We start from the raw sequence: 13,870 nt of genomic DNA on the forward strand, positions 1-13,870 counted from the left end.
CCAGCCTGACCAATATGGTGAAACCCCGTCTCAACTAAAAATACAAAAATTAGCTGGGCGTGGTGATGTGTACTTGTAATCCCAGCTACTTTGGAGGCTGAGGCAGGAGAAATACGTGAACCTGGGAGGTGGAGGTTGCAGTGAGCCGAGATCATGCCATTGCACTCCAGCCTGGGCAATAGAGTGAGACTCTATCTGGGGTGGAGGGGGAAAGAGTCCTGAACACTCAATAGCAGATGAGTGCCCCCCCAAAAAAAGAGTTACAAACATGTTGGCCAGGTGCAGTGGCTCATACCTGTATTTTCAGCACTTTGGGGGGCTGACGTGGGGCGATTGCTTGAGGTCAGGAGTTCAAGAGCAGCCTGAGCAACATAGTGAGAACCTACCTCTACACAAAATTAAAAAAAAAAAAAATGAGCCAGCCATGGTGGTACATGCCTGTAGTTCCAGCTGCTCAGGAGGCTGAGGCAGGAGGATTGCGTGAGCCCAGTTCATGGCCGCAGTGTGCTATGATTGCACCAGTGCCCTCCAGCCTGAGTAACAGAGCAAGACTTGATCACTAACAAAATAATAACATTTTAAAAAATTAAATGAAGAGTCCTGAACATAGCTGCAACCCTTTGGCATGAATGAGAATGTAGAATTCAGCAATTCCCTGCAAAGCTGAAATGGTCTCAGCGTTGAAGGTCATATTTCCAGAGTAACATGTATTCATTGAACTTATTTTGTTCCTTTTAGGGGGGAATTTGGGAGTGAGTATAAATAATCAGTGTGAGTTTATGAAGCCTTGGGGATTTACTTATGGGGTCATTTCTTAGAAAAGAATGTTTAAGGATCCTGATCACCCTGAAATAAACAGAAGAAGCCAGTCTGCAAAGCAGTCAAACAAACATGGGGCCACAGACGAGGACTGTGAGGAGAGAGATGTCATTCACTTCTCTCAGTGGTTTTGAGTGCTTCCTGGTTCAGTGTACAAGCAGGATCCTTTTGGATAAGGCTTTCCTGGAACAAGGTGATAGTGTATTGCCTTAAGAAGCTATGTTATGGTCTGGGTGCAGTGGCTCACGCCTGTAATCCCAGCACTTTGGGAGGCTGAGGTGGGAGGATCGCTTGAGGTTCGGAGTTTAAGGTCAGCCTGGGCAACATAGCGAGATCCTGTCTCTACGAAAAAAAAAAAGAAGGAAAAAAAAGAGGCTCTGTTGTGAGCAGAGTCCAGCTCTCTTTGTCAGAAGCATAGTGGTTTAGCTTGTCATTCTGTGCTCAGCCTAGCACAGGCCTCGGCACGCAGTAAGTACCTCAGCTTGTTTATAGAAACCATTAATTTTTCAGGTCTGGAGTGTCCTATCCATACCAGCCATGCCAGAGTGAATTTTCTCTTCTTTTCTCTTTTTTTAGTGTTCTAAGCTTCTTTCAGACACCAGTGTTATTCAGTTCTACCCAAGCAAATTTGTGCTTATCACCGACATACTTGATACATTTGGTAAGTACCTGTCATATGCATCTTAGATCTAGGAAATGTGTTTGTTTTGTCAAGAACTGGGTGGTAGAGTTACTGTAAATTAGGCTCTGCTGTGGTTTAAGTTACTAGGTAAGTCAAAAGAGAGAACAAACCATCCTCCCCATGCCCATTAATAAGGTTGCTATTTTTGAAACATTCTAAAATTTTATTTTTTCTTTATTTTATTTTATTTTATTTTTTGAGTCAGGGTCTTGCTCTGTCATCCAGACTGGAGGACAGTGACATAGTCATAGCTCACTGCAGCCTCGAACTCCTGGCTTCAGCCATCTTCCTGCGTCGGCCTCCTGAGTAGCTGGGACTACAGGCTCATGTCACCATGCCCAGCTCTTTATTTTGGTAGAAGCAGAGTCTGGTGATATTGCCCAGGCTGGTTTCAAACTCCTAGCCCCAAGTAATCGTCCTGCCTTGGCCTCCCAAAGGGCTGGGATAACAGGCATGAGCCATTGTGCCTGGCCTATTTTTCTTAATCTTTTGATAGACTATTAAAGTGAATTAGTGAAGCAGGGCAGGCTGAGGCTACTAAGCAGCATGGGTCCCTTGCCATCTCCCGGGCACCTGAAACTGAATTTGGCATCTGTTCCCAGCTCTTTCCCTTTTCCCAGTGAGTTTCTGTCTCTGAGAACCGCACCACCATGTACCCAGTTGCCTGAGCTGGGAATCTGAGCATCTTCTCCCACATGCCCATGTCCAGTTAGCCAGTTCTTTGGTTCAGCCTCCTACAGCTCTTCCCAGCATGTCCATTTTTCTCTTTCTTCGCTGTTAATTTTTTTTTTTTTTTTTTAATTTTTGGGGTCAAAGTTTCTGTCGCTCAGGCTGGAGTGCAGTGGCATGATGCTGGCTCACTGCAACCTCTGCCTCCTGCGTTCAAGTGATTCTCCTGCCTCAGCCTCCCGAGTAGCTGGGATTACAGGTGTGCGCCACCATGCCTGGCTAATTTTTGTATTTTTAGTAGAGACAAGGTTTCACCATGTTGGCCAGGCTGGTCTCAAACTCCTGACCTCAAGTGATCTGCCTGCCTCAGCCTCGCTAAGTGCTAGGATGACAGGCATGAGCCACTGTGCCCAGCCTCACTGTTAAACTTTAACCAGCCACAGTCCTCTCCCATCTGGATGCCTTCCTGTGTTACTGTGGCTGCCCCTAGTCTCACACACCACCCCACAGGTGGAGTGATCTTTTGGAGCCAGGTAGAAAGGTGTAGACCGAAAAGAATAACCTGGAGGATCAGGAGGCCCCTTTGCTGCTTGACAGTGGTTAGTTAAGCCAGAACATTGTGCCGTTAGCAGGCTACTCAAACCACACAGGTCTCTAAGCTGTGTATGATTTGCCCCACAGCGAGGACCCCACCAGAACTAGGAAATAGGGCGCCTTCTGAGAGCTGAACACGTAGAATATCAGAACAGAGACATTCACTGTCTTACCAAGGAGGGACCAATGGGCTCCCCACCCAGCAAGTCTTATCTGTAACCCATTGAAAGATATAATGTATCAGAAAGAAAACTGTCAATCTGAGAAACTCATTCATTTCTGTGCATCCCAGTCCTGTCCAAGAGACTGGAGACCTAAGTGTGCTAGCTAAAACAAGTAACAGGAAAGCTAACTAGCCTTGGAAAAGGGGGTATTTATTGGCTTATGCTGAAAAGTCCAGGAGGTGCATCTGGATCCAGGAACCCAAACAGTGCCATTAAGACCTTGCCCTTGGGCCTGGCATGGTGGGTCACACTTGTAACCCCAACTCTTGGCCGAGCACGGTGGCTCACACCTGTAATCCCAGCACTTTGGGAGGCCGAGGTGGGCGGATCACGAGGTCAAGAGATTGAGACCATCCTGGCCAACAAGGTGAAACCCTGTCTCTCCTAAAAATACAAAAAAAAAAAAAATTAGCTGGGCGTGGTGGTGCGTACCTGTAGTCCCAGCTACTCGGGAGGTTGAGGCAGGAGAATTGCTTGAACCCGGGAGGTGGAGGTTGCAGTGAGCTGAGATTGTGCCACTGTGCTCCAGCCTGGCGACAGAAAGAAACTCTGTCTCAAAAATCAATCAATCAATCAATCAATCAGTAAGTAACCCCAACTCTTTGGGAGGCTGAGGCAGGTGGATCATCTAAAGTCAGGAGTTCAAGACCATCCTGGCCAATATGGTGAAACCTCATCACTACTAAAAATACAAAAATTAGCTGAGTGTTGTGGCATGCACTTATAGTCCCAGCTACTCAGGAGGCTGAGGCAGGAGAATCACTTGAACCCAGGAGGTGGAGGTTGCAGTGAGCCAAGCACACACACCACTGCACTCCAGCCTAGGCGATGAGCCATACTCCATCTCAGAAAACAACAACAAAAAAAGACCTTGCCCTTGGGTTTGGTGCATGCTCAAGCTTCACAAGGTGTCCTCAGCTTTTGCTAGCTTTACTGCTAATGGTCCCAGGGCCTGGAAAGAGCTGCTTTCTTTAGGCATTCCCACAGGAGTTTCAGAATCCCATCTCATTGGCCTGGCTTGGATCACATGTCAGTCGTTGAGCCAGCTGTGGTATCTGGGGGATGAAGTGCACTGATTATCTAGGCCTGGGTTACCCCAAAACTAAAAAGAGTGATGCAGTTAGCAAAAGAAAGGGAGTGGATGCTACCTGGACAAAAAGAAGAGATGTCCCAGCTGACAGATGGGCCCTGATGGGTTCAGATGGCCCAGAACGGTGGTATCATGTTCTCTGCAGGCCACTAGGGAGGTGTCAGCAAATGGAAGGGACAAAAATCCTTGCCTTGGCCGGGCATGGTAGTTCACGCCTGTAATCCTAGCACTTTGGGAGGCTGAGGCAGGTGGATCATTTGAGGTCATTAGTTCGAGACCAGACTGGCCAACCTGGCGAAACCCCATCTGTACTAAAAATATAAAAATCAGCCAGGTGTGGTGGCGTGCACCTGTAATCCAGCTAATCGGGAAGCTGAGGCAGGAGAATCACTTGAACCCAGGAGGCGGAGGTTGCAGTGAGCTGAGATCATGCCACTGTACTCCAGCCTGGGCCACTGAGCTGATATTTCGTCTCAAAAAAGGAAAAATTCTTGCCTTTATGGTGCTTATGTTTCCATAAGAGAATTTACAGGACAATTACATCAACCCAATTATATGTTAGACAATGATTCATGCTGTGGAGAAAACCAGACAGAGTGGGGTGAGGGGGTGAAGAGGAATGGAGGGGATTAGGTGAGGCAGTGAGGGTGCAGTTTTAAGTAAGATGCTCAGAGGAGGCTGCCCTGAGAGGTTACCTGAGCAGGTGATTGAAGACGGTGAAAGATGAGAGGTGAGCCATGTGGGTCTGTAGGGCAGAGGCCAGGGGCAGAAGAGGCCAAGGAATGGCTTGTGCAGAGATCCTGGGGTGGGAGCATTGGGAGCATGCCAGACTGGCCTGAGAACCAAGGAGGCTAAGAGGGAGGCAGTGGGATGAGCCAGGGAGAGGGGCAGAAGCTGACATGGCCAGAGATCACGGTGGCCTTTGGGGCCACTGGAAGGACTTGGGCTTTGACTCTGACTCTGAGGGCAGGAGGGGCCACCAGAGGGCGTTGAGCAGAGGAAGGAGGTGATCCCATGTGGGATTTAACAGGCTCTGTGTTGAGACTAGACTGTTGGGTGGGGATGGAGCCCCAGGCCAGTGGCTGCACTTCCGGTGAGAAGGCAGGGGTGGCGTGGCCCTGGGAAGGTGGTGGAGATGGTGAGGAGCCACCCAGGATAGATGAGGGCTTTAGGTTCTCAGGATAGATGTCAAATCATACACCGCTGGTCCTTGACGTGTCCATGCACACTGCTTACCTTTAGGTTGTGAGGCACTCACTGATAGGGAGAGGTTGGGGGCTGTGTCTGGCTCCGCTAGCAGTCTTATTTCTCCTGTGAATTAACCTCTGAGCCTTCTGGTTCCCTTTCCAGCCTCTCCTAAGTTTCTTTCGTATGAGTCAGCTTCTCTGAGCGAGATTAGCTCTAGGACACTGATTAGCTCTATCCTGCCAGACTGACCAGACCCAGATGGCTTACTCACCTTGCAAGAGCTCCTGCCAGCAGCACCCCAGCCCCGTCCTGGACTCACCGGGCTGTAGTACAGATGCCTGTCATCCTTGTTGTGTCCTAGAAAATAGCTGGGCTGGGAGTTGGGAACAGCAGTGCTAAATCTTCAACAGATGATGACCTTGGGCAGACTGTTCAGGTGCTTTACAGATATTGGTCTCATAGTCTGCATAACAGCTCTGTGAGGTGGGGCTGGTTGTTATCCCCATTTTATAGATGAGGAACCTGAGGCATGGAGAAGGAAAGTAGCTTGCCTAGGGTTACTGGCAAAGCGAACTGTAGAGCTGAGACTCAGCTAGCTCTCTGCAGTCAAAGCACCTACTTTATGTCTTTTTATACATTGCTCATGGGGGAGTGCATATACCTTTTTTTTTTTTTTTGAGACAGGGTCTCACTTCATTGCCCAGGCCAGAGTGCAATGGTGTGATCATGGCTCACTGCAGCCTGGTTTTCTGGATCTCCTGAGATCCTCTTGTCTCGTCTGCCAAGTAACTGGGACCACAGATGTGTGCCACCATGCCCAGTTAATTTTTTTTTTTCTAGCTATGGGATCTCACTGTGTTGCTCAGGCTGGTCTCAAACTCTGGGAGTCAAGCCAAACTCCCACCTTGGCCTCCCAAAGTGCTGGGATTATGGGCATGAGTCACTGTACTCAGCCTAAATGTGTGTATGTTTAATCCAACAGTTTTACCTCTGGGAATTTATCCCATTTGTAATAGCAAACTATAAGAAGCAACTCAAGTGGCCAGTAGGGAGCTTGCTAAATAAATAATGGTGTGTCTGTATAGTGGAGTGCTAGTGGCTCTGTGAAATGAGGATGGGCTTTGTGTACCCACAGGGAAAGATCTCTGGAGGAGGTATTATTAAATGGAGGAGTCAGGATTTAGGGCAGCTATGGAGTATGTCACCTTTTATGTATGAGGGGAAGAAAAGGCTGGGCATGGTGGCTCACACCTGTAATCCCAGCACTTTGGGAGGCCAAGGCGGGCAGATCACTTTGAGCTCAGGAATTCAAGACCAATTCGTAACATGGCAAAACCCTGTTTCTACTAAAAATACAAAAATTAGCCAGGTGAGGTGGTACGTGTCTGTAATCCCAGCTATTCGGGATGTTAAGGTGGGGGAATCACTTGAACCTGGGAGGCAGAGGTTGCAGTAAACCAAGTTCGAGTCACTACGCTCCAATTTGGATGATAAAGCAAGACTCTGTCTCCAAAAAAGAAAAAAGAAGGAAAGGAAAGGGCTGGGCATGGTGGCTCACAACTCTAATCCCAGTATTTGGAAGGAGGGTGAGGCAGGAGCATCACTTGAGGCCAGGAGTTCAAGATCATCCTGGGCAACATAGCAAGACCCCATCACTACAAAAACATTAGAAAAATAGCTGGATGTGTTGGTACGAGCCTGTAGTCCCAGCTACTCAGGAGACTGAGGCAGGCAGATTCCTTGAGCCCAGAAGTTTGAGACTGCAGTGAGCTGTGATCATACCACTTCACCCTAGCAAAAGTAAGACCCTGTCTCAAAAAGCAAAAAAGAGTAAAAATCAGAATACATGTTCATATTCACTTGTGTTTCTCTAAGGAGAGATTAGAAGGATACCCAAGAAACTGATAGAAGTGGTTTCTCTCAGAGGGTATGCAGGGCAGTGAGGTGGAAAGAAACTGCACTCGGTACCTTCTGCAGCCATTTTTGAATTTTGACCCGTGGGAATGTTTTACCTATTCAAAACCAAACATTCACACAAAGTAGCTGCTTTCAGCACTTCCGAAGGTCCTCATCCTTCCTCTCCACTTTAGAATGGTGTTCCCAGGGTGCTGTTGTTTTATTGTGAATAATATTCCTCAGGACTGTGCAGGCTGCCTGCATGGACAGGCGCTCAAAGACTCTTTGTTAAGGTTTGGGGCTAATGAGCGTTCACTTTGTAAAAAAGGAGTGAAACCCTGTCTTGCTTGATGGAAATATGGAGTCCTGAGCTCCGTTTTTCTGCACATGGTCATTACTCTGCTCTAAAACAAGATGCATGACAGTACAGGGACAGGTCTTTCGTGGTTGTTGACATCGTTGACAAGAGGGTCAGAGCATCTTGCTGTGCCAGGGATGCAGGTTAGGGCCCCAGCATCCAGAGACTGGCATGTACAGTGTGAAGACGTGTGCTGGCTTCAGCTGGGATTTCACTAGAGGCATTGGGCACAGAGGTGAGCTTCTGGCTTCAATTCCTGGTCCTTTCAGGATTGTATGAACTTGAGCCTCAGTTTCTCCACCTGTAGAATGGGGCTATCATAGACCCTGCCTCCAAGAGTTTCTGGAGAGGATTAAATGAGAGGATTCATAGGAAGTGTAATGCCTTTCCTCTTGTAAGAGCTTGCTGGCAGGATTAGAGTAAACAACTTTGAATATTGCTTAGACAAAGTAAGTGCTCAGAAAATGCTAGCGGTTACCACTGTTATTATTTATCTATTTTAGTGTCTTTGATTTATAAGAAAGCAAATCAAGATAGGAAATCTAGGATCAAGTGTTATTTCTCAGAATAGTTGTCTACTAGCTTAACAATAGACAAGTAGCTTTTTTCAGTCAAAAATAATTTTGTAGTTAAAGGCTTCTTAAGATAGGACAGTGAGGCCCCATATAGTGACTCATATCTGTAATCCCAGCACTTTGGGAATCCAGGGCAGGAGGATTGCTTGAGCCCAGGAGTTTGAGACCAGCCTGAGCAACATGGTGAGACCTTGTCTCTACAAAAAATTTAAAAGTTAGCCAGGCATGGTGGTGCGCGCCTGTGGTCCCAGCTACTCGGGAGGTAGAGGTGGGAGGATCCCCTGAGCCCAGGAAGTTGAGGCTGCAGTTAGCTGTGATTGCACCACTGCACTCCAACCTGGGTGACAGAGCAAAACTCTGTCTCTAAAAAAAATAAAGTAAAAAAGAATATGAAGATGAAATACAATTTTTTAAAAAAACAGTTTTTAAGAGGGATGACAACTTTTGTGTAGGAAATAAAGGTGTTTTGTGCTAGATTCATTCTGTGCACCATGGGAAGTGAGCAGTTATGCAGCTGCCCGATGTGGTTTGCTGTGTGGTGGTCCGAGGTAACACTGCACGCCTCCCTAATGCCAGCGTTCTGGGGTTATCACAGGAGAGGCATCTCTCTGCATGAGGTGTGGTTGCTGTAGGGAACCCATAGGCCCTGGTAAGGAAAGCACATTCTGCCAGGAGGAAAAAGGCAAGTGGCTTTGAGAACTGGGGCTTGTTCTCTTGAGGCCTTCCAGGGGCTTCTAAATGGAACCAGTGGTTTGGAGCAGTGCTTCTCGTACTTGGCTGCACATTGAAATCACCTGGGGAGCTTTACAAACACCCCCAAAGTTCCAGCTGCATCCAGACCATTCATATGAGGACCTCTGAGGATGGACACAAACATCCACATATTTTCAAGAGTCCCAGCTGCTTGGAGTCTGCAGCCCAATTTGAGAATCACTGGCTCAGAGGGAAGAGGGAGGGAGGCTTGTTGCTGTTTCTGTAGATTCCAGAGGCAAGGCAAGTTTTAGCTCAAAGACCCACTGGTGTCTGCGTAAATTAGTGGTTCTCACACTTTAATGTGTATAAGGAATTCCTCGAAGGTTATTCAAAATCCATATTCCTAGTCCTCATCCTCCAAACTATTCTTCTTTTTCTTTTTTTTTTTTTAGGAGGCAGGGTTACTCTGTTGCCCCAGGCTGGCTGGGGTGCATTGGTACAATCATAGCTTCTTCTTTTTTTTTTAACGGAGTCTTGCTCTGTTGCTCTTTAGCCAGGCTGGAGTGCAGTGGCACTGTCTTGGCTCACTGCAGCCTCTGCCTCCCGGGTGAGTCTCCTGCCTCAGCCTCCTGAGCAACTGGGACTACAGGTACACGCCACCACCCCCAGCTAATGTTTGTATTTTTAATAGAGACGGAGTTTCACCCATGTTGGCCAGGATGGTCTTGATCTCTTGACCTCATGATACACCTGCCTCGGCCTCCCAAAGTGCTGGTATTATAGGCATGAGCCATCACACCCAGCCCACAATCATAGCTTCTATCTCTGCCTCTCAGGTAGCTGGGACTACAGGTGTGCACTATCATGCCTGGCTATAAAGTATTCTTCCAGTAGCTATAAGATGGGAATCTGCATTTTCAGCAAGTGCCTTCAGGCAATTTTAATGTAGCTGGTTCAAGGCCAGGCATGGTGGCCCACATTGATAATCCCAGCACTTTGGGAGGCTAAGGCAAGCAGATCACTTGAGCCCAGGAGTTCAAAATAAGCCTGGACTGGAAACATAGGGAAATACCATCTCTACAAAAAAATAATTAGCCAAGCATGCTAGCACATGCCTGTGGTCCCAGCTACATAGGAGGCTGAGATGGGGGGATTGCTTGAGCCCAGGAGGTGGAGGCTATAGTGAGCTCTGATCATGCCACTGCATTGCAGCCTGGTGACAGAGTGAGACCCTGTCTAAATGAATGAATGAATGAATGTGGGTAGGTAGGTATGTAGGTAGGTGGTCCACACTAGGAGAAGCACCTGGGTGGTACCTCTTCACTTGCCTGGCTTCCTTCACTTAATCTTAACATTGTGTCTTCTCTAGATATCATTTGATCCCACGTTCTTTGATCTGAAATGATCCTTGTATCTTCCTGTCTCTCTTTCCATGTATGGACAAGGAGTGTTATTCTTTACTGCCCTGAATAATGGGGTTATGAAAAAAGAAACATGGAAATATTTTCACATTGAAGGTGACTTAAGAGAGCTTAGAAAATGAGTAAGAACTGTAGTTTTTACCTGGCATATTGATAACATTTTCCAAAACACATGCACAGAATAAATAAAACTTCTGCTACCAGTTTAGGAGTTTAGGCTGTGCACCTGTTTGTGTAAAGAGAGTTTTACCGGAACACAGCCACATCCATTTGTTTGCACATTGTCTGTGGCCACTTTTGTGCTACAGTGGCCAAGATGAGTCATCAAGAAAGTGACCTATGATCTGCAAAACCTCTAGTATGTTCATCCATCCAACAAATACTGAGTACCCACTGTGTGCCAGGAACTGATCAGTACTGAGAATGTGTCAGTGAACAAAACAAGCACAAATCTCTGCCCTTGTGGAGCTTGCATTCTAGTTGAATCTCAAATTCTGATGGTTCTGGGCACCAGGTGTGTCATATAAAAGAGTAAAAGCACGCTGATGATGAGAGACGGTGGGCGGTGGTGGAGACTGTGGCAAACTAGGTGGGACGGCAACTAATTTGCTCTAACTGTGTGTTACCCTATAGAGATATGGCCACAGTTTTGGCATATTTTATGTGAAGAAGGAGGAAATATGCATGTGGGTTCTCCCAGGTTACAGAGTTTGTTTTATTTTTTGAGACAGGATCTTGCTCTCTCACCCAAGTTGGAGGGCAGTGGGTGATCATGGCTCACTACAGCCTTAAACTCCTGGGCTCAAGCAATCCTCCCACCTCAGCCTCCCAAGTAGCTGAAACTACAGGTGTATGCTGCCATGCCTAGCTAATTTTTAAGTTTTTTTGTACATACCCAATCTCACAATGTTGTCCAGGCTGCTTTTGAATTCCTGGGCTCAAGCAGTCCTCCTGCCTCAGCAGCCTCCCAAAGTGGTAGGATCACAGGTGTGAGTCACTATGCCTGGCCTCTCCCAGTTTTTGCCTGTTGGTAACCAATTCAAAAAATGTTACAACACTTTGTGGGCTGTTGTGGTGTGGCCACACACAGCTGGTCACAGGCTGGACTCGGCCCACGGGCTGCGCATTTTCACCTCTGGCCTAGCATAGAATGTGGACCATAGTCTGGGTACTGGAGATACCTGAGGCTCATTTAGACACCAAAGGGCAAAGCCATCACTTTCCTGCCTTTCAAAGAAAGTAAAAATCTACTTGAAAAACTAAAAACAAAAACAAAAGAAATGTGGCTTAAAATCTGTCCCACCAGGTGGCAGCATACCATCACGAGTTAAAGCCTGTCTGGGCAATGATACTTCTGGGTCCCTAATTAACAAACATTTATTTAGTGTTTGCTCCTAAAGAGTGCGATACTAACACCATCTGTCCTTTTCCTCCCAGGAAAGCTTGTGTACGAGCGCATCTTCTCCATGTGTGTGGATAACCGCAGTGTCTTACCAGGTAATGTCACAGCTGTTCCTGGGGTGTCATTCTGCCCTGGAGTCAGGACTAAAAAGTTTTTTATTGAGTTAGGATTCATTGAGGCTTGATCAGGTTTTTAATTTTGGGTGTGTTAAAGTAAAAGAAACACCTTTGAAGATTTCTAGTCATCTCAGTCTTCTAAAAACATTAGAAGGTTTCTAAATGACCTGTCTGGGAACCCAGGCAAATAATTTGAATCTGCAAGAATGAAAAGGTATTACATTTAGATTCAGTTGAACTTTCACACCAACTTATTTCCCTCTGCTGCTTGACTTTAATATTTTTCCTATGTATCTTTCTCTCCTAAGAAGCAAACTGCTTGGGGAAAAAAAAAACAACTTTATGTCTATTAATGAACAATGTCAGATAGATCAATAGTAATTGATGGTTTGAATTCACAATCTATACCCAAGTGATTTTGCATTAAATTGACTGTCAATCCATTTTAAATTCCTGGGAGGTTATAATGGGACAAGTGGATGATGAGTTTCTTCTGTCATATAAATTATAAGAATGATGTGTCTGGCAATGCAGGACTCTCAGCTGCAGCATCCTTTCCCTTATTCTTCTTAACTTCCAAGCACTGCTGTGAGGAAACGTTCTCATATGTCCAAGCTAGAGCAACCAACTTGCTCCATTGCGGCTCCATGTCCCTCTCCTCCTGCAGTGGGACTTCCTAGGAGGTGAATAGAAAGTGTTTGTGGCAGTAACCTATAACGTGACCTATATTCTTCCTTCCTTTATTCCTCCCTCCCTCCTTTTCTCCTTCCTTTTTCTTTTCCTCTCCCTCCCCCTCTCCCACCCTCTCCTTTTCCCTTTCCCTCTGCTGCTTATCTGTCCATCTGTCGATCAGTCTATCTTTATGGGTTTTTTTTTTTTTTTTTTGAGACAGAGTCTTGCTCTGTCACCCAGGCTGGAGTTCAGTGGTGTGATCTCTGCTCATTGCGACCTCTGCCTGCCAGATTCAAGCGATTCTCCTGCCTCAGCCTCCTTAGTAGCTGGGACTATGGGTGCTTACCATGCCCTGCTAATTTTTGTATTTTTAGTAAAGATGGGGGTTTTACCATGTTAACCAGGCTGGTCTCAAACTCCTGACTTCAAGTAATTTGTCTGCCTTGGCCTCTCAAAGTACAGGGAATATAGGTATGAGCCACCATGGCTAGCCCTTTTTTTTTTTTCCAATTTAATTTTTTTTTTTTTTGAGACCGAGTCTGGCTCTGTCACCAGGCTGGAGTGCAATGGCACAATCTCGGCTCACTGCAACCTCTGCCTCCTGGGTTCAAGCAATTCTCCTGCCTCAGCCTCCCGAATAACCGGGACTACAGGCACGCACCACCATGCCCAGCTAATTTTTGTATTTTTAGTAGAGACAAGGTTTCACCGTGTTGGCCAGGATGGTCTTGAACTTTTGACCTCATAACTCGCCTGCCTCAGCCTCCCAAAATGCTGGGATTACTTTTCATCTTGGTAGACACGGGGTCTGCCTATGTTGCCTAAGCTGCTCTCAAACTCCTGGGCTCAAGCGATCCTCCCACCTCAGCCTCCCAAAGTGCTGAGATTATAGGTATGAGCCACTATGCTTGGCCTATCTATCTGTCTTTTTAATACTATTTAATGTGCGTCTTTGTCAGAAAGAAAGAGACAGAACTCTACAGGCCTTTAGTTCTCAAAATGCTTTTAGGAGCCATCTTGTTTTATCATAGATGGGCAGACCCAGTATGGAAGAGTCTTGCCCAGGGCCCTGCCACCAGCTAGTGAGAACCTTGCTCTTAGCGCTGCATCTACATTGTCTAATACAGCAGCCACCGGCCACATGTGGCTCTTGAGCACTTGAGATATGGCCAGTCCAAATTGAGATGCGCCGTAAGTATTAAAAAAGATAATGGATTCCAAAGACTTGGTACAAGTAAAAGATAGTAAAGTGGCTCACTAATAGTGTTTATGATGATTACATGTTGAAATGGTATTCTGGATGAATCGGGTTAAAGTTCATGATTAAAATTAATTTCCCCAGTTTTATTTTACCTTTTTAATGTGGCTCACGTGGTTTTTCTTTGGGACCCTCGATGCCGCTGTGTCACACCTGTGATAATGTTTTTTTCAGCAATTCCATGTTCTGGGCATCTCAGGGTTAGAGGCAGTG

General features: G+C 46.5%; 1 protein-coding gene across 2 annotated transcripts in view; it reads left to right on the forward strand.

Moving 5' to 3' along the window:
- VPS35L (VPS35 endosomal protein sorting factor like) overlaps positions 1-13,870 on the forward strand; it is a 149,126-nt gene that overhangs the window by 37,739 nt on the left and 97,517 nt on the right. For both annotated transcript variants that reach the window (XM_021672319.2, XM_064362545.1), the window contains exons 8-9: positions 1,396-1,480; positions 11,647-11,706. In XM_021672319.2, the coding sequence (XP_021527994.2) occupies positions 1,396-1,480; positions 11,647-11,706 (145 nt within the window). The remainder of the gene's footprint in view (positions 1-1,395; positions 1,481-11,646; positions 11,707-13,870) is intronic.

The sequence above is a fragment of the Aotus nancymaae genome, unplaced genomic scaffold, assembly GCF_030222135.1.
Source record: "Aotus nancymaae isolate 86718 unplaced genomic scaffold, 86718_ANA_hifiasm-v0.15.2.pri h1tg000049l, whole genome shotgun sequence".
In the NCBI taxonomy this organism is placed as follows: Eukaryota; Metazoa; Chordata; class Mammalia; order Primates; family Aotidae; genus Aotus; species Aotus nancymaae.